This window comes from Aedes albopictus, chromosome 3 (genome assembly GCF_035046485.1).
Source record: "Aedes albopictus strain Foshan chromosome 3, AalbF5, whole genome shotgun sequence".
Classification (NCBI taxonomy): Eukaryota; Metazoa; Arthropoda; class Insecta; order Diptera; family Culicidae; genus Aedes; species Aedes albopictus.
Genome location: NC_085138.1, coordinates 144,582,739 through 144,601,731, shown reverse-complemented (window position 1 = coordinate 144,601,731; position 18,993 = coordinate 144,582,739). Strand labels below are relative to the sequence as shown.

At 45.6% G+C, this 18,993-nt stretch overlaps 1 protein-coding gene across 4 annotated transcripts in view; it reads right to left on the bottom strand.

Annotated features, from left to right (window-relative positions):
• Positions 1–1,083: 1,083 nt before the first annotated feature.
• The window catches only part of LOC109424064 (uncharacterized), a 376,421-nt gene continuing 358,511 nt past the window's right edge, over positions 1,084–18,993 (bottom strand). For 2 of the 4 annotated variants that reach the window (XM_062842268.1, XM_062842270.1), the window contains exons 6-10: positions 13,795–14,408; positions 5,714–6,071; positions 5,097–5,660; positions 4,435–5,034; positions 1,084–4,306 (exon numbers count right to left, since the gene is read on the bottom strand). In XM_062842268.1, the coding sequence (XP_062698252.1) occupies positions 3,848–4,306; positions 4,435–5,034; positions 5,097–5,660; positions 5,714–6,071; positions 13,795–14,408 (2,595 nt within the window). In that variant the 3' untranslated portion in view covers positions 1,084–3,847. The remainder of the gene's footprint in view (positions 4,307–4,434; positions 5,035–5,096; positions 5,661–5,713; positions 6,072–13,794; positions 14,409–18,993) is intronic. The other 2 variants (XM_062842269.1, XM_029880478.2) reach the window with 2 other exon arrangements.

Here is an 18,993-nt window from a genome sequence, read left to right as displayed (position 1 = left end):
AAACCTCGACACCACCGAAGACATCGACGAAGCCTTGCAGCCGCTTACCAGCGCGATCAACGAAGCCGAGGACAGGTTCGCTCCAACCATGACATTATCATGTGAGTTTTTACAACTTGATAGAGTCTTACAAAAAGAGTTAATGCGTTAAGAAACAACATTAGAAAAAAGTTCCAACGAACGCCATGCAAGAAAGCAAACTCATTATCCCGCCATTTCATGGCATTCCATAATCTAGGACAGGGAATAACTAGTCCGATGGAAGCTCCTGTTACCGAAAGTGTGACTGTGATATCCAACACCCCAAACGTCATCCTAGCGGACAAAATAGTTTCAAGACTGACGTTAAGCTCTCCCGTAACATGAAAGCACCAGGCTTCGATGGACTATTCAATATAGTCTTGAAGCATTTGGGTCCCAAAGCACACTCCCTCATCGTGGAGGTTTTTAATCGCTATCTGGAGCTCAGCTATTTCCTCAACTCGTGTAAACAGTCCCAAGTGGTGCTTATCTACAAACTCAAACTGATACCCGCAACGAACATCGAAGTACAGGGTACAGAAATCGAATGGTCTCTTGAAGTGGGCTACCTAGGACTAACCCTGGACAGCAAACTCCTGTTCCGGTGTCACATCCACGGCAGAGTGGACAAAAACACAATACTGCTCGAAAGGGTCTACCCGATAATTAACCGGCGATTCAAAACTTCGACAATCAACAAACTAGCGGTCTACAAGATGATAGTGTTCCCGATGATTGAAAACGCCTCTCTTATCTGGCGGGAGTGTGCAAAGACCCATCTGTAGAAACTCCAAGTTATCCAGAACAAATTTCTAAGGATGATCCTTAAAAGTAAACCTCGTACCCTAGCTAACAGAGCTCCATCGGCAAGGTAACTTAGAAACTATTTAATAGCTTCCAACGTGTAGGCCCTTGGTTTGGGCCTTCCTCAGGGAGGTTATAGACGTACCGCTACCGTTTCATCACCCTTTGCTGGGATGTGGACTGTCGGAATGGGTTTTGATGTTTGGCTAGCGGTACGCTTATAACCTCCCTGAGGAAGGCCCAAACCAAGGGCCGAAACGTTGGAAGCTACTAAGTAATTCCGCCTAAAACCAATTTTGACCGGAAATAGCAGAGGGACTTAGAAACTATTATAGAAAGAATCAATTCCCAAGCAGACAAGATCCAAACGAGAGCAATTGCATCAGAATCTAAAACATTCAGGAAAATGCAAATTAAGAATAACAAATTATATTTGGAGAAATTAGAGATAAGTAGTTGTAAGTTTTAAAGTAAGGTATTGATGAGCATAGATTCGTCGACGAACCGTGCTGCGGATATTCCAAAAGATGGAAGCGTAGGAGATCAATGAAGCGCCGTGAAGAACGCCTTCATCGCCAGCTGCGAGAATAATTTTGGTGATCTAAGCATCCAAGGAAAAGCAGTGGATCACAGATGACGCCTGGAGAATGATAAAAGAGCGAAAGAACGCCAAAGTCTCAATAGAGCGAGCGAAAATTCGAGGAGCCAAAGCCGTAGCCCGTTAGCGTTTTTCGTTATCTCGAGAAGGTATTGGAATGCTGTTCATGTAGGCGGAACAAAAGATCGTGAGTGGACTCTCTAGTCGAAGAAGGCGAGGAAGCCGTAAATACCGGCTACATCCGTTTCCTCTCTGATGTTTCACGTTGCCTTAATGGGACTAAGATGAATGCTACGATATCCGTGAAGACACATCTGGACAGTTATTGACCGACCCGGCTGACCAGTTGAAACTCTGGTTCAAGCACTTTGTAAACCTTTTTCAAGTGTCGGCCACGCCACCAACACTTCAGCATGATCCGCAAAGGGTTCACCGCATTACCCGTGACAACACCGAAGCACCATCATTGCAGGAGATAGGAACAGCCAATGAAATCGAACAGGGCCCCGGGGATCGATCGCATATCAGCCGAGATGATCAAAGCTGACCCCATATTATCTACACAACTGCTGCATCAATTATTCTGCTACATATGGGACACCGCGACATTTCCGGTCGACTGGAAGCAAAGTGTCTTAGTAAAGGTGCTCAAAACGAGTGACCTGACAGCATTCAATCATTCATGAGGTATCATGTTGCTGTGCATCGTTTTCAAAGTCCTCTGCAAAGTGATCGTGAACCAGACCCAGGAGAAGATTGACGCAACTTTCCGACGGCAGCAAGCAGGATTCCGTACCGGACGATCATGTGTGGACCATATTGTCACGCTCCGTATAATCTTGAAGCATACATCAACGTCAACAAGGACACCAACAAGACGATCAGAATAATGGTCTATTCGAAAATGGAAACCACTACTGTATTGTAAGAAATGAAAGCTACTGTTGATAAGGTGTTTCATCGCCTCCTGCTAGAATATTTTTTGTGGTCCAAGCATCCAAGGAAAAGCAGTGGATCACAGATGACGCCTGGAGAATGATAAAGAAGCGAAAGAATGCCAAAGTCGCGATAGAGCGAGCGAAAATACGAGGAGCCACAATATCCAAAAATACGAGATGACAATTTCCTAACACAGGAGTTTATTTAGGAATTTTTTCAAGTGATCTGACAGAGATCCCTCGGGAATTACCGATGTGAAATTCCCGAAAGTATTTCTTCACAGATTACCACTAGAAGTTCTTTAGTTCTTTAGTAGGGATTTGCAGGAATTCTCAAATTTCCACAGAAATTCCTTCAGGGGTTCCTCAAGGAAATTCTGCACAAATTTCCAAACAAATTTTTTCGTAATTTTTCAATAAATTCCTTTAAAAAATAGTTAGAGATAAACCGAGGGATTGCTCCATGCATTTCCTCAATTTTTTCGTGAGTTTGCCTAGGAATTCTTCTAAAAATCATGCAGGGAATTATCTACCATTCTTCCTCGAACTGCTCCAAATATTACCGCAGGAAATTCTTTAGAGAATTTCTTCTCCTTCAAGAAACGAATTTTGCTAAAAGGGTATGGCTGCCCCTTTGTTTACAAACCAGTTTTTTAGGTTTCTCTGATAACCTTTGCATGCCGTTAAAATTCTGAGACTTTCTATATGTATGCTGTGAAGTTAATATACACAAAAATTATTGTAACTTAATCCTGCATCAATCAGTGGTTTTACTCGTCACTGGCCTTTGTTGAACTTTTGAAATTATAAGCCCGAATAGCACCATTTAAGAAAACATACTTAGATTTTAAGGTTCTAGAACAAAACATAAAACTTTTACATTCCTGTTACGGAATAGGCCTTTTTCTACAGAATATCAGAACAGTTCTTCAATAAACATTTTTGTTAACGCTTTGTTTAACAGTTAAATTCGCTCGGTGTGATTCAATCGTGGTTGAGCTTTTTCTTAGCGGAATGATGATTGCATCAGTCAAACCGAGATAGTTTAATATTGAAACTCTTGATCAATACTCGTAAATCGACCCTCTGCTCTCTGTCTCTAACGGTATATATACAATCAACTCCAAATTCTTAACCGTTTTTGGTAAATTATCTTCGGTCATCTAGCCAATCTTATCCTAGTTCTACTGAATACACAAATATTACACGTGCAATAGAATTTTTGAGCATTTCCTAACCTCAATCACGCACACTCAGCTTTCACTTTCTACAACTTCATCTCCTCGACATCAAACCCCTCAAAAATACATGAATCGTTGTTCTCGCCCTCGTTTCGTCACTACTCCAGGCCACTTAACTCTACTGCAGCAGCAGCAGCTCGCCAGCTCTGGTTGCTGTTCACACTCACCGTATCTTCATCGTCCTCCTCCCCACCAGCGCCACCCTTCGGCTCAATTCGTATCGTGACATTTATCTAATCGCCGTGTCAAACGTTCATCGCGTAGAATACGGCCTCCTGTCCCGGACCGGCTGCCGTGCTCTGCTGTTGTTGCTGCTGCTGGGCAGAGGCGACGGCGCTGGCAGCGGAAGCTGGAGGCCCGACGGATGCCGCTGTCGGTGGACCGTGGCCTTGCGAAGTGGGCGACAGTAAACTGTTGACGTCGTTTGGTTGGACGCTGGCCGCTCCCTCCGGGGCACCTCGCTCGGTGAACTTGACGCCTCCCTTGTCTACCGGGTACTGCGTGTAGGCCGGTGGTTTACCTTGGGCGGGGTTGGGAATGGGGCCGCCGGAGGTGGCGGTGGCGACCGTGGACGTGTTCGAGCTCGAACCCAACCGTGGCAGGGTGGAGTAGTGGGGTGGCAGAGCTCCTCGGCCGGCGACTACGTGCAGCTGCATGCCAGGCAGTGGGTAGCCTACTGGAACCCGAATGGTTTGCTGGGTAACCTGAAACGAAGGAGGTTGTTAGATGACGAGGGTAAGGATTGTTGAATGATCGTGAAAGCAGGTGATAAAGTGAAAATGAATGATGTGGGATGGGAGCACTACTAAAACCACAGGTTCAGAGACCTCACCTGTTGATACTCAACAATATTGTGCTGCCGGCGATAGTTCTCCTGCTCCTGTGCAGTGTAGCGTTCGTACGTTTCAGCGTTGTACGGTATTAGAACCATCGTTTGGTGGTAGTTTCGCAGTGGTGGTGGAGACTCCGGTCTGCGCGTCGGACTCCGCGCGAACTTTCCGTAGGCCGCTTGATTGGCGTGGTGTATGTGATGAGCCGTATGTACAGCGTGATGTTGCGTGTGAATTTGCTGCGACTGAACGTGAACTGTGTTTGCCTGTATATTGCCCGCGGGCAGTTGAGCACAGTTCTGATAGATGGCCTCCTGTCCATGGTAGCTGTGACGAGCTTGGGCTGGAATGTGGTAGTAGTTGCCATGTGGATCTACGGCCGTTACCATGTTGGTTCCAGTGGCAGTTGCTGCGGCAGCTACTGCCGCCACAGCCTTGGTCTGGGCACTTTCAACGGGATAGTAACTCCATGAGGCGGTATGCTGATGGGTAGTGATCTGCTGCTTGGCCGCCGCCAGTTGCAAACTGTTTGCCGTGTGAGGCCGTGGAAGCGTGTTCGATTGAACGGGCTGCGTTGGTGCGGCACTGGTTTGAGACTTTGACTGAAATACAAGGAGCGAATTAATATTAACATTCGTGGGCATTCCAGTAGGACACTACATACCTGAGGCGGCGTCGGTGTCGCCAGTTGAGCTTGCATCTGTTGCAGAATTTCATTCGTCGATCCAAATCTTGGTTTAATGCCTCGCACAGTCGGTCGTGAATTGAATCCGTAGTCGTTGTGCTCGTCATCGTCCGAACCTGCGCCAGAAGCCGGCGCCGAAGTGGACGTCTCCGCACTGTACCGTTTCTTCAGTCGTTCCGTTCGAGCGCCTTCCTGCTGAACAAATGCTGCCAACTCGTCCGATTCCTGACCAGGCGTTCCGGCAATTACATCCGGTGCTACCTTCTTGCCGTCGTCGTCATGCAGAGCGGCATCAATATCCCCCAAGCTGTACTCGGTGCACTGTGAACTTCCCATCGAGTTCCTATCGCCGGGTTGGGCTAGCGTGTAGTAGGACAGATCATCGCGTTGACCAGCAACGCATGCCGTCAGGGGAGCCAGCGTGGACAGGAACTGCCTTCGCGAGTCAGCCTGGCGCTGTTGAGGCGGCTGATGGATTTGCGTGTGAACACCCTGAATTTGGACTCCCATTCCGATGTCTGGGCCAGCCGGACAGCGACAGTCCTGCAGAGAAAACCAGAAGCCAATTTAAGTTATTTCGGGACAATTTAACCTACCGATTCTGATGGACAAACCTGCGGGATAATCACAATCGGGTTCTCGTCCGCTTCCGGAATTTTCTCGTGCCGTCGATCCCGGTGGAAGAGATCGGTTATCTTTTTGTACGTTGATCCGTTAGAACCGCTGGAGGAACTGGAAGCCGATGAACTCGGTGAGAAGCTCTTGTCCGGAATGTATTTCGGTTGTTGGGGGTTCTCCTCTCCGGCTGGACTATCTCGTCGTTCCATTTCATTGAGATCACCATCGTGGCCATGTTCACCGTCGGCACCTTCGTCTATTGGCTCATCAATGTCACACGTTAGTTGCCGAATGCGCTCCTCCAGCGAAGTGACGTCCTTGACGGGGATCTTTTTCCTGAAACGGATAAAGCGTTAAAAGAACGTTATTTTCATTCATATAAAAGTAGAGTAGTCTTGAATAACAAATAAATATTGTGGTGGATAGATTATGGCGAATAACCCCTATTACAAGAAGATAGTTAGGTGCAGCCGTGGAAGCTACAATGACTATATATCAGCTCAGATTCGGCATTCCATCTGTAGCTTGGGCGTGCTTGTGTCATACCTACGCTAAAAAATTTTGTAATCTCCGTGAGATTGAAATAGGTGACCCTCCCCTCTTCGCCCGCGGTAGTTCTCGGCGATCCTATGAATAGCGCCAAGGATTCGGGTCATGACACTGGAAGGGCCCCCCGATGATCGGCTCCAGCATCTCTGGAGATTACTCGGTGCGTCATGTCATGTCACCGTTTCAGCAGCGGTAGCTCTCACCTCAACTACTTTGCCAAGAACTTTCTCCACCAGATATTTGTAGATGAGGCCCACACGGACGCAACACGATTTTCTGAAGCTCTTGAAATTCTTTCAGAAATTTCTCTGGTAAGTCTCATAGGAACTTTCCTGGAAATTCACTGCGGAAATTCATCAACCAAATTATTCAAGGGGATTTCCCAAAATTTGTTTAGGAGTTCTTCCAACAATTAATTATAAAATTGCTTTATCAATTTCTCCTACTATTTAGTAATTCTTTCCACGATTTTTAAATATTCCTCTTTTTTAAGAGAGTTCCCTCTGACAATTGATTTGGATGTTTCCTCAAAATTTTCTAAGTTGATTCCTTGACAAAACCTTCTGACAATTTTTAAAAAATCCCTCTGGCATATCTTCAAATAATATCTCTTTAGGAATTTACTGAGTTTATAGCTTTTGAATTTCTCGGCATTTTTGTTAATGAACTCCCATTCTATTTTTTATAGTTTCCTTTCTATTGATTAATAGAAATACACTAGAACTCCAATGGCGCTGTAGTCACTTTTTCTATTTAATTAAATTTATGACTTCAATTGTAATAATTGATTGTTTTTAACTGTCCAGCTGATAGAAGATCTTTTGTTTTGGTAAATAAAATTTATTTGACACTTCTAGTACCGCTTCTGACGCGGTAAGGGCGTGGCAAACTAGATGTTAGTCACACGAACAGTCGCGACATTGGACTTCTGTGGCTAGTTGTTCTACTTATTGATTATATGTTCGGAAATGACTCTGGCATTACATATTTTGAAAATTCCTCTGAAAAGTGATTTGAGATTTCGAAATACACCAATTATTTAAATTTTTTCCCTTTTTTCTGAATGTTGTTACAACTCACGTTTTAAAAAAGGGAGGATTATTGGTTGACATTACATACATTAGATTTATGAAAAAAAAAACATGACAGCGAAAAAATCTAGAATTAAAAAAAAGGTTGAATCTGAATATGTGAATCCAACGCTAGAAACTACTTCGAATTACTCTATGGGAATGCATCTTACACTTTCCTTATGAACTTATTCGGAATTTCCATAAGGGATTCCTCCGGCAATTTGTTCAAGAATTTCCGTGGTAATAGGCTAAGAAAATATCAAGAGAATCCACAAAGCAATTATTTGAAAATGGTTTGAGGAATTGCTGAAAGCGTTGTCAGATTCTTGAATTCCAAAAAAACGTAAGAAGATCTTCATAAAGAAACCTGCGGAATTTCCAAAGATATTCTCGAACAGAGAAACCAGAAAACAAAAATACAAGAGAGATTCCAGGTACAAAACCAGAAGAAATTGTCCGAGTAAATTGTAAATGAAATGTCATTTTTTAGATTTTCATCTTTTCAATGTCTTTGGAAATTCCTTCGACCTACTCTTCCGGCATTTCTTCAGAACTTTCTGAAAAAGTCCTTCGCATTTTATTCCGAAATTTCTCGGGCAACTTTTTCGGAAATTCATCAAGTATCTCCGGCAATACCTTGAAGATGTCTTTAACAAATTTACGGAAAACTTGCTGAAGAAATCACTAGAGCCTTAGAGGTATGCCTTAAGGAAATTCCAGGCACATTCCTAAAAGATACGTTGGTTTTTTAAATCGAAAAAATTGTTAATGAATTCGTATAGAATCTCCAGGAGAAATATAAAACTCTATGTGGGAAAAACTCTTGAAGACATGAGCTGGAGAATCATTCAAGGAATTTCTGGAGGAGTTTCTGAAGATAAAATTGCAGGAGGAAGTGAGGAAATCCGGGAAAAAATGTGGAGAGTTGAAAAAGTTATTACATGAAAAATTAGAAGAAAGCTTCTTTTTCTTATTGAATTGCGAATTACTAAAGGAACTTTTGGAAGAAATGCCGAAAAAATTGCTTCAGGAACTTCCACAGAAGTTTCAAACGAAATTGCCAGTGCAACTTCCCGGGGACATTTAATCAAGATAATTATTTTCGAAGAACATGAAGAAATCGTTATGGCGATTCCTTGACACGTTTCCAAAAAAGTTGCTAATAGAATTGACGTATTCCTATATTAACAATAAATAATGCGGAGAGCTTCGTGATGCATTTGTCTAAGAAATTCCAGGGAAAAATCTGAATAAATTGCCGGAGAAGCTCATGCAAAATATATCACGGAAGATTCATTTTCTGAAAATATCGAAAACATACTTGAGAAATGTACAAATTTATTGACAGAAATATGTTTTATGGAATGGCCTGAAGAAATTCTCAAATGAAATATGTGAAAGTTCTCGGAAAAATTTCTCCGGGAAATCCTCACGGGTTTCTTCTGAGAATTCATTCAGAGGACTGGTCGTTGGTTTCCTCCGGCATTTGTTTTTAGGAATTGCCAGCTACTTTCTTTGAGTTCCAACAATTTTTTTTTAGGAAGTCCTCCGGCAATTTGTTTGAAAATCCCTCCAGGAATGTATTTAGCTTCAGCAGACTCCTTCGGAAATTTTATTGGAGAATTTCTACAGGAATTCTTCAGACATAACCTTTAGAAATTGATCCGAAAACTTCTTTAGAAATTACTGTGGAAATTTATTTTGAAATTTCTACGACAATTTTTTTTGAGATTCATTTGAAAATCATTTTCCTTTAGTAGTAATGTCACCGGAAGAATTTCTAAAAATAATCCGGAGGAAGTCTTAAATTATTTTCCGGATAACTGTTTAAACTGATTCTGAACAGTTTGCTAAAAAAAAATCCCTAAAAATTGAAAGAGGAACGAAATTGTTGAAGAAATCCCTGAAATAGCTTCTTCGGCACGGTAAAGGCTGGGTATGCTGCGCAATTCAGACCCCATTGTGATCCACTAGCCTCTGCCCAGCAACTCCTATCCCTATCTCCTCGCGGTACCGGCCGGAAACTATGAGCTACCTTAGGGAAGATCGGGTAACCAACCCCGGTGGGAACTTTGGTCGTGGGCTGACAGGAAAGGGGGTTTGCTTCGGCAGACCTGAGCGTCTGTTCTCCAGGAGGAGCGGTTCACAACAGCGTTTGATCCCCATGTTTGGGGCGGCTGATCTATGACCGAGTGCCAGGGAAGGACTCTAAGCTCAACTGTGCACTATGGTCCTCCGGAATGTAGGGGGTTGGTGTCAGGCTCTACGAGCCATCCGTAAAAACCATTTTAACGGAAAATCAGCAACAGAATAATAGGAACCGAGACCAACGGCGACGACCACAGCGAACAAAAAGGCCTTGCGATTGGAAACTACGTGGAACTGCCGATCTCTCAACTTCATTGGGAGCACCCGCATACTCGCCGACCTACTAAAGGACCGCGGGTTCGGCATCGTAGCGCTGCAGGAGGTGTTTTGGACAGGATCCATGGTGCGAACGTTTAGAAGTAATCACACCATCTACCAGAGCTGCGGCAACACACGCGAGCCGGGAACAGCTTTCATCGTGATGGGTGATATGCAGAGGCGCGTGATCGGTTGGTGACCGATCGACGAAAGAATGTGCAGGTTGAGGATCAAGGGCCGATTCTTCAACTTCAGCATAATAAACGTGCACAGCCCACACTCCGGAAGTACTGATGATGACAAGGACGCATTTTACGCGCAGCTCGAACGCGAGTACGATCGCTGCCCAAGCCACAACGTCAAGATCATCATAGGAGATTTGAACGCTCAGGTAGGCCAGGAGGAGGAATTCAGACCGACGATTGGTAAGTTCAGCGCCCACCAGCAGACGAACGAAAACGGCCTACGACTCATTGATTTCGCCGCCTCCAAAAATATGGCCAGACATAGCACATTTTTCCAACACAGCCTCCCTTATCGTTACACCTGGAGATCACCACAGCAGACGAAATCTCAAATCGACCGCGTTCTGATTGACGGACGGCACTTCTCCGACATTATCGACGTCAGGACCTATCGTGGCGCCAACATCGACTCCGATCACTATCTGGTGATGGTCAAACTGCGCCCAAAACTCTCCGTCATCAACAATGTACGGTACCGGCGACCGCCACGGTACAACCTAGAGCGACTGAAGGAACCGGATGTCGCCTCAGCATACGCGCAGAATCTCGAAGACGCGTTGCCAGACGAGGGCGAGCTCGATGAGGCCCCTCTAGAGGACTGCTGGAGTACAGTGAAAGCAGCCATCAACGACGCAGCCGAGAACACCATCGGGTACGTGGAACGGAATCGACGGAACGAATGGTTCGACGAAGAGTGCAGAACGGTTTTGGAGGAGAAGAACGCAGCGAGGGCGGTAATGCTGCAGCAAGGGACTCGACAGAACGTGGAACGTTACAAACAGAAGCGGAAACAGCAGACCCGCCTCTTTCGGGAGAAAAAGCGCCGCCTGGAAGAAGCGGAGTGTGAAGAAATGGAACTGCTGTGCCGTTCCCAAGAAACACGGAAGTTCTATCAGAAGCTCAACGCATCCCGCAACGGCTTCGTGCCGCGAGCCGAAATATGCAGGGATAAAGACGGAGGCCTCTAAACGGACGGACGTGAGGTGATCGAAAGGTGGAAGCAGTACTTCGATCAGCACCTGAACGGCGTGGAGAACGTAGGCACGGGAGCCCACGGCAACGGAGGAAACGACGACGCCAGTGCAGAGGAGGACTAACTCCCACGCTGAGGGAAGTTGAGGATGCCATTCACCAGCTCAAGACCAACAAAGCAGCTGGTAAGGATGGTATCGCAGCTGAACTCATCAAGATGGGCTCAGAAAAGTTGGCCACCTGTCTGCATCGGCTGATAGTCAGGATCAGGGAAACCGAGCAGCTACCGCAAGAGTGGAAGGAAGGGGTAATCTGCCCCATACACAAGAAAGGCGACCATTTGGAATGTGAGAACTTCAGGGCAATCACTATTTTGAATGCTGCCTACAAAGTGCGGGATACCAGATCATCTTCCGTCGTCTGTCACCTAAAACGAATAAGTTCGTGGAAAGTTATCAAGCCGGTTTCATCGACGGCCGGTCGACAACGGACCAGATCTTCACCGTACGGCAAATCCTCCAGAAATGCCGTGAATAGCAGGTCTCAACGCATCACCTATTCATTGACTTCAAAGCAGCATACTACAGTATCGACCGCACAGAGCTATGGAAAATCATGGACGAGAACAGCTTTCCCGGGAAGCTTATCAGACCGATAAGAGCAACGATGGACGGTGTGCAGAACAGCGTAAGAATTTCGGGTGAACTATCCAGTTCATTCGAATCTCGACGGGGACTACGACAAGGTGATGGACTTTCCTGCCTACTATTCAACATCGCCCTGGAAGGTGTAATGCGACGAGCCGGGCTCAACAGCCGGGGTACGATCTTCACGAAATCCGGTCAATTTGTCTGTTTTGCGGATGACATGGATATTATTGCTAGAACATTTGGAACGGCGGCAGAACTGTACACCCGCCTGAAACGCGAAGCAGCAAAGGTCGGACTGGTGGTGAATGCGGCTAAGACAAAGTACATGCTGGTAGGTGGGACTGAGCGAGACAGGACAAGCCTTGGCAGAAATGTTACGATAGACGGGGATACTTTCGAGGTGGTAGAAGAATTCGTCTACCTCGGTTCCTTGCTAACGGCTGACAATAACGTGAGCCGTGAAATACGAAGGTGCATCATCAGTGGAAGTCGTGCCTACTATGGGCTCCAGAAGAAACTGCGGTCAAAAAAGATTCACCCCGCACCAAATGTACCATGTACAAGACGTTAATAAGACCGGTGGTTCTCTACGGACACGAGACATGGTCGATGCTCGAGGAGGACCTGCAAACACTCGGAGTTTTCGAGCGACGGGTGCTGAGGACGATCTTCGGCGGCGTGCAGGAGAACGGTGTGTGGCGAAGAAGAGCGAACCACGAGCTCGCTGCACTTTACGGCGAACCCAGCATCCACAAAGTGGCCAAAGCCGGAAGGATACGATGGGCAGGGCATGTTGCAAGAATGCCGGACAACAACCCTGCAAAGCTGGTGTTTGTTAACCATCCGGTTGGTACAAAAAGGCGTGGAGCGCAGAGAGCACGATGGGCGGACCAGGTGGAGCGTGACTTGGCGAACATTGGGCGCGACCGAGTATGGAGAGCGGCAGCCATAAACCGAGTATTATGGCGGCAAATTGTTGATTTAGTATTATCATGAATTTGATGTTAACTAAATAAATGAAATGAGTAACCAGCTTTGATTTTATTATAACAGCGCTGGTTAAACTCGGGACACCGCTCGGTGACAGTAGTGTGAACGCTTCCATCCATAAAGACCGCCCCAGAAAGTATGGACGCAGTTAGAAAACACTGGCATTTTAAAATTATTGATTAGTAGTTCTTTTTGTAGGCAACATCCGGCTGGTCAACCTATTCTCTCAGCATATGTATAGCGGTTAATGCGATTTCAACAGTTTGTTTCAAAATACATGAACTTTTAGGGGAACATCATCGAAAAAATGTGCACAAATGATGTACAGAGCTTAGGAGGACGCTTAGGAAATCAGCAAACTTTGGAGGGAGTAAGTGAGACAACCGTGTAAGCAGCAAAGAGTAAACACGGTTGGTATATCACGTTTGAGAATATACAAAGATTGGGTCACAAATAAAGATCCTGCTAACCTTCGTTTGGATAAACCTATAATGAAGCTAATTGAGCACAAGAAAAAACCTTCTAACTTACACAGAGCGGCATATGACCAAACAAGTTACCATTTCGAATCTCAATGATCATCGTGGCAAAGAACGTTTGAATATTCGGTCCTATAGTAAGCAGAAACAGCCAAAACATAGCCCGAAACAAGAACCATCGATCAGCCCCAGACAACTGAAGACTAGGTGCGTCCATACTTTCTGGGGCAGTCTTTATATGGGAGAAATTTTAAGCATAGCTCGGACGGGTCCCGGCGGCGGCCCGAGTCTGGACCCGGCCCGTTGCAACGCGTTGGTGTGAAAGAGTCTTGAACTTGCAACTTAACATATATGCAGCCTAGAGATGAAACAGCTTGTTGCTGTAAACATAATTCCCAGCCTCGATATCATGCATCAACTCTCGGTAAAAATAGAACTTCAATGGATAGAGTACCTCGTTATAGATGCATCGAAAAACGCGAACCATCCGTTGCGGATTCAATCATCCCAGCAAAGTAAATGAAAAGGGATTAGGCAAACCCCAGCCTACATAGGAGTGTTTTAATGAGAACCTTTCTGCGAAGCTTCCGTCCGCATCCGTGCTGTGCTAATAATCACCTTCCATCTCCGCTAACCCCCTCCACAATTCCACCCACGCCACACTGAAATACGGTTAAGCCCCTGCGGGTACTTACTTTGGTTCATATTTTATGAGCGACCGGCGCAGAGCGTTCCTTTCGATCGTCCTCCTAATGGTATCGGTTTCACCGGCTCCACTTCCACCGCCAGGGCTTCCTCCCGCCGCCGAATTCGCCACCGAACCGCTGGGGTTGATATTCTGGCCGCTACTATTGCTGGTGATACTGTGCTGATGGACCAAAGTGGCCTTCTTGGAGTCGTCGAATGCCTTCAGCGCTTCCTGGGTCAGTGCCGTTGGATTGCCGGCCGTGGCCAAGGTAGCGTTTGTCGTGTTCACCGTGGCCATCATCGCACCTGTCGCCATCGTGGTGGTTGCGGTCACCATGGCTGCCTGCGGGACCGTCGAGGACATGTGCACCACCGTACTGGGGAACAGCTGCCGGACGGCCGAGTTGGGCCGCAGCGCGTTGTGGAACAGACCGGACGAGTGTCGTTTGAGCGTGTCGGACATGTAGTTGATGGGCTTTCCGGAGCCCATTTCGCCTTCGCCTAGGCCGGATTGAACTTCGCCGTCGCAGCACGCCTCCCGGATGGTGGATTCCTCGTTGAACCGGACCGACCGCTTCGAACTGGTTTCCTCGTCCGAGGTGACGTTCGTTGAGTCATCGTTCTGGAAAGAGAGGAAAAACGAAGAATTGGTGGATGTTAGACGAAATTCTTATTTCAGGTGCTTACTAAGGTAATGCCAAATTTTACAAAACATTCTTGAAAATTATCGAGTATTGAGCAACTGGAAAACTTGGTAATACATCAAAAATATGATCAAATAAATCTGCTCATTCCTCAGCTGACCTCACGCAGTTTCCAGCGCCAGTGTGCTTCAAGCTTCATCGCTCGTAAAAAATATGAATTTTCCATTCCCATCAAACGACGATTTATTAGCTCGACCGAACGTGCTTAGACTGCAAATGTGCGTGTTAATATTTATTGTACGACTTCTGCCTGCCCGATATTGATTTCCATCATCCGGAGCAGCACCGACCGGAGCTGAAGCAAGGACAGTGCAGTAGATATAGTTTTCCATTCTCCCAGCAGTGCCACGAACGAAACTTCCAGGTCAGCAGAGAGATAGTGTGCGGACGGACAGGGGAAAACATTCGAAAGAACGACGTTTATGAGGCTGCCGCGCCGATGCGCTCTCTGAATAACATTCATTGCATGCGTATGGTTATGATTAATGATTGATTTTTCCCGGGTGCGGAATCAAATGAACTTGTTGGGATTTGCGTTCGACATCGTGCCATGTTCCGGCTGAACCTGTCAGTGGTGATGACCTTGTTGGTCTGCAATATTGTGCTAGGGTAAAAGCTCCCTTAGTGGAGGTAGTACCAATAGTGGTGGTAGTGCTAATTTAGCACTATTTCGAACAAAAAGCTTGCAAATGACATTTTTAATAGATGCATCATAACTTATTAATAACAGTAATTCAGTTTTGTGTTCAGGATTTGCCGAAAAACCTATTTTAAACAATTATTTTCCTTAACTTTTTTGCTCCTTTGCACCTATAGTGATGGTAGTGTTCCCATAGTGGTGGGTCCCATAAGAATTCAATGGGATGCGCCACTATAGGAACCAATGTTAAATTTTACCTCCATAATAGGAACCGTGTACCTATAGTTGGTGCAAGTGATTTATTAGCAAAAACTGAAATAAACAATGGTTTTTACATTTTTCCTAGCAAATTTAAGTGAAAAACTACCGATTAACGTTTTCAGACTTTTTATTTTGTGGTATAGGTAATCAATTTTATTCAATTATTTTTCAACAAGGAGCTACTAATAGCACCCTATTGATATTCATAATGCATCATTAAAAAAAAAACTAAAACTCAGCTTGCAAACTAGAACAAAGGTTCATTAATTGAAATGGTTCTAACACCAAGGCTAGAAATATAGCAAATTGTTTGGATAACATACCATGCATATTTGAAGCGAAAGTTGCTTCATAAACAACTATGAATAAACTGGATAAAGTAAAAATCAACGTTTGACAAGGTCAAAATTACTATTAAAAATATATCACCAAAGTCGACATTGGAAGACACTTGCGGTGAAAAGGTCTCTCGGTGCTGCGGATATTCCGGAAGGTGGAAGCGTATGTAGGCGATCTATGGAGCGCCATCAAGAACGCCTTCATCACCATCAGCGAGAACAGTTTGGTTGAGCTGCGCACTCAGAGCAACCAGTGGACTACAGATGACACCTGGAGGAAGAAGAGCGAAGAAACGCCTAAACCCCGATAGAGCGAGCGAAAACACGAGGAGCTCTAGCCATAGCCCCTCAGCGCTATTAGGCTGTCAAAAAGGAAATGAAACGCTCATGTAGGCGGGACAAAAGAGCGTGGATGGACTCTTTGGCTGACGAAGTCGAGAAGGCCGCAAATACCGGTGACACTCGTCCCCTCTATGATGTTTCATGTCGCCTTAGTGGGACGAAGAGGAATGCTACTAGGCCCGTGAAAGACACGTCTGGATAGTTATTGACCACCCCGGCTGACCGGTTGAAATGCTGGTTCGAGCACTTTGGAAACCTTTTTCAAGTGTCGGGAACGCCACCAACACCTCAGCATGATCCACCAAGCGTTCGACACATTGCCCGTGCCATCACCGAAGCATTGCAGGAGATACACAGCAAAAAAAATTCTTGTGATATCACATCACTTTCGCTGCACATCAGTCGCGTCGTAAAAGTGATGTAAACAATTACATCATTTTCATGCAACAAATTAGCCGCCGCAGCTTGAGAGTGGGTCTAGCAATCGCTAGAACCGGATCTATAGATGCATCATATAATAAGTAAAATATTGGCATGGATTCGTACACTGATCCGTAGATTGAGAGGCATATCCCTTACCTCTCGGCTATTTCACCGAGTTTAGAAGGAAGGTGATAAATATGATACTGCTTCTAGGTTTCTGCTGGAATGGGTTTGTTGATACTTTCCGGTGCCAACCAGGGTGTGCATGGTGAGTGTGATAATTGTTGGAAAACGATGTAACCGAGTGAAATTACGTTCGAAAATGAACACATCACCAGAAATTACGCGCCTGGATATTACAAAATTATTTGCTGTGTAGAAACAGTCATCCGTAGCATGAAATCAAACAGGGCTCATATTGAAAGACACAGACACGTTTAATATCGTTCTCAAAGTCCTCTGCAAAGTGATCCTCAACCGGATACAGGAGAAAATTGACGCAACTCTACGGCGGCAGCAGGCAGGATTGCGTGCCAGATGATCCTGGGTGGACTACTTTGTCACGCTCCGTGTCATCTTGGAGGAAACCAATGAATTCCAAGAGTCTCTACTTGGTGTTCCTTGATAACGAAAAAGCTTTCGACCGTCTCAATTACGAAAGCATGTTAGGAGCCCTTAGGCGCAAGGGTGTCTCTGAGAAAATCATCGGCCTCATTGAAACACAGTACAGGGCAATTTCGTGCAAAGTATTGCACAGTAGTGTCTTGTCCGATCCCATCCGGGTCGATGCTGAAGTAAGACAAGGATGTATACTATCAACGCTACTGTTTCTCATCGTAATCGACGAGATCCTGGTAGGTGCGATTGACCGTGAACCGAATCGTGGATTGCTGTGGCAGCCCATTACCATGGAGCACCTAAAGGACTTCACCGAGGACTTCACTTAACTCAACCTTGCTCGCTTAGCTCAACGGCGCTCTGATATGTAGAGTAAATAAGCTCGATGATCTTGTTGATTGCATTCCAACGGCAGGTCTCACCATCAACGTCAACAAGACCAAATCGTTGGATGTAAACACTGTCAATCCTTCCAGCTTCACGGTAGCTGGGCAAACAGTGGAGAATGTTGAAGACCTTTAATATCTTGGTAAATCCGAATTTTTAACTCGAACGTGAAATCTGTGCTGCTATACGCCAGTGAAACCTTGTGTGTATCAGTGGAGAACACTCAACGGCTGCAGATCTTCGTCAATAGATGCCTGTGGTATATAATTCGTGCATGGTGGCCTCACAATTGGATCTCCAACTTGGAGCTCCATCGTCGATGTCATCAAAAGCCGATAGCGACAGAAATTCGGGAGCGAAAGTGGAGGTGGGTCGGCCATACTCTACGCAGGGGCGGAGACGAAATCTGCAAACAAGCGTTAGTCTGGAACCCAGCAGGACATCGCAGCAGAGACAGACCCAGAAGCTCATGGCGACACAGCCTCAGCAAGGAAATAAAGGAAGTCGAGAGAGATTTCATCTGGGCACAGGTCAAGGCGATGGCTGGCAATCGCCCAGCATGGAGATATTTCAACTCGAGCCTCTGCACCACCGTGGGTGCTCAAGACTGAATGTATGTTAGTACACCTGGCGAAATCCGACCGTTGCTTCCAGATAGGTCACGTGCTTGTTTTGCTGTTTAGTTGCTGGTTTAAAATAGCACCACAGATGACTTATTCGTGTGATAAGAGTCCACCAAACAGGGATACCCCAATTTAAGGTTCAAGGTTCCGTGTCAGAGGAATGAGTGAGGGGGTGAAAAACCTGGGAATCCCTCACAGTAATTTGTACCAAAAACAAAGTAGTGGCGGTAGTTACAATAGTCGAAAGGATAACCTCATCGCCAGAAGTGGGTTAAACAGGCCTCCTTAAGGATGGTGATGTCAGGATAAGGCCACTGTGCACGTAGTACTAATGTAGGGAACCCACTTTTCTCTCCGGCTAGCTTATCGGAAGAGATCATAGATAAAGCCTCTTCAAACGACCATGAGTAGAATATAGATGAGTACTATGCAAAAGAGGTGGATGCGTAGCAGCTTAACGCCATCGTGGCCTTTGCGTCCTCGACATGTAATAAGAGAAAGGACATCAAGCAGGGCTTGATAAGACTTCGTAAGTCAACAATGGCGGACAAACAGGAACATCGCAAACTCATTTTACTGTACACTGGAACCTCTTTTTATGCACATAGCTGGGACTGCATAAATTAAAAATGTGCATAAATTAAAAAAGGCATAAAAAGAGGGAAATTTATGCATAAATTAAGTCGGGCTTCAATTAGAGAATCTAGTTCGTGAGAACAGGTCTTGCTCCTGGGCAGTTGAGGGTGGGCTAAAAGGGTTTCCAGAAAGATCCCAGAGAGCCCAAAAAAGGGGTTCCAAGGGGCTTCAGGGGCGTTTTAGGGGGTTGTTTTGGGGGATTTGAGGAGCCTTTTAAGGGTGTTCTGACAAGATT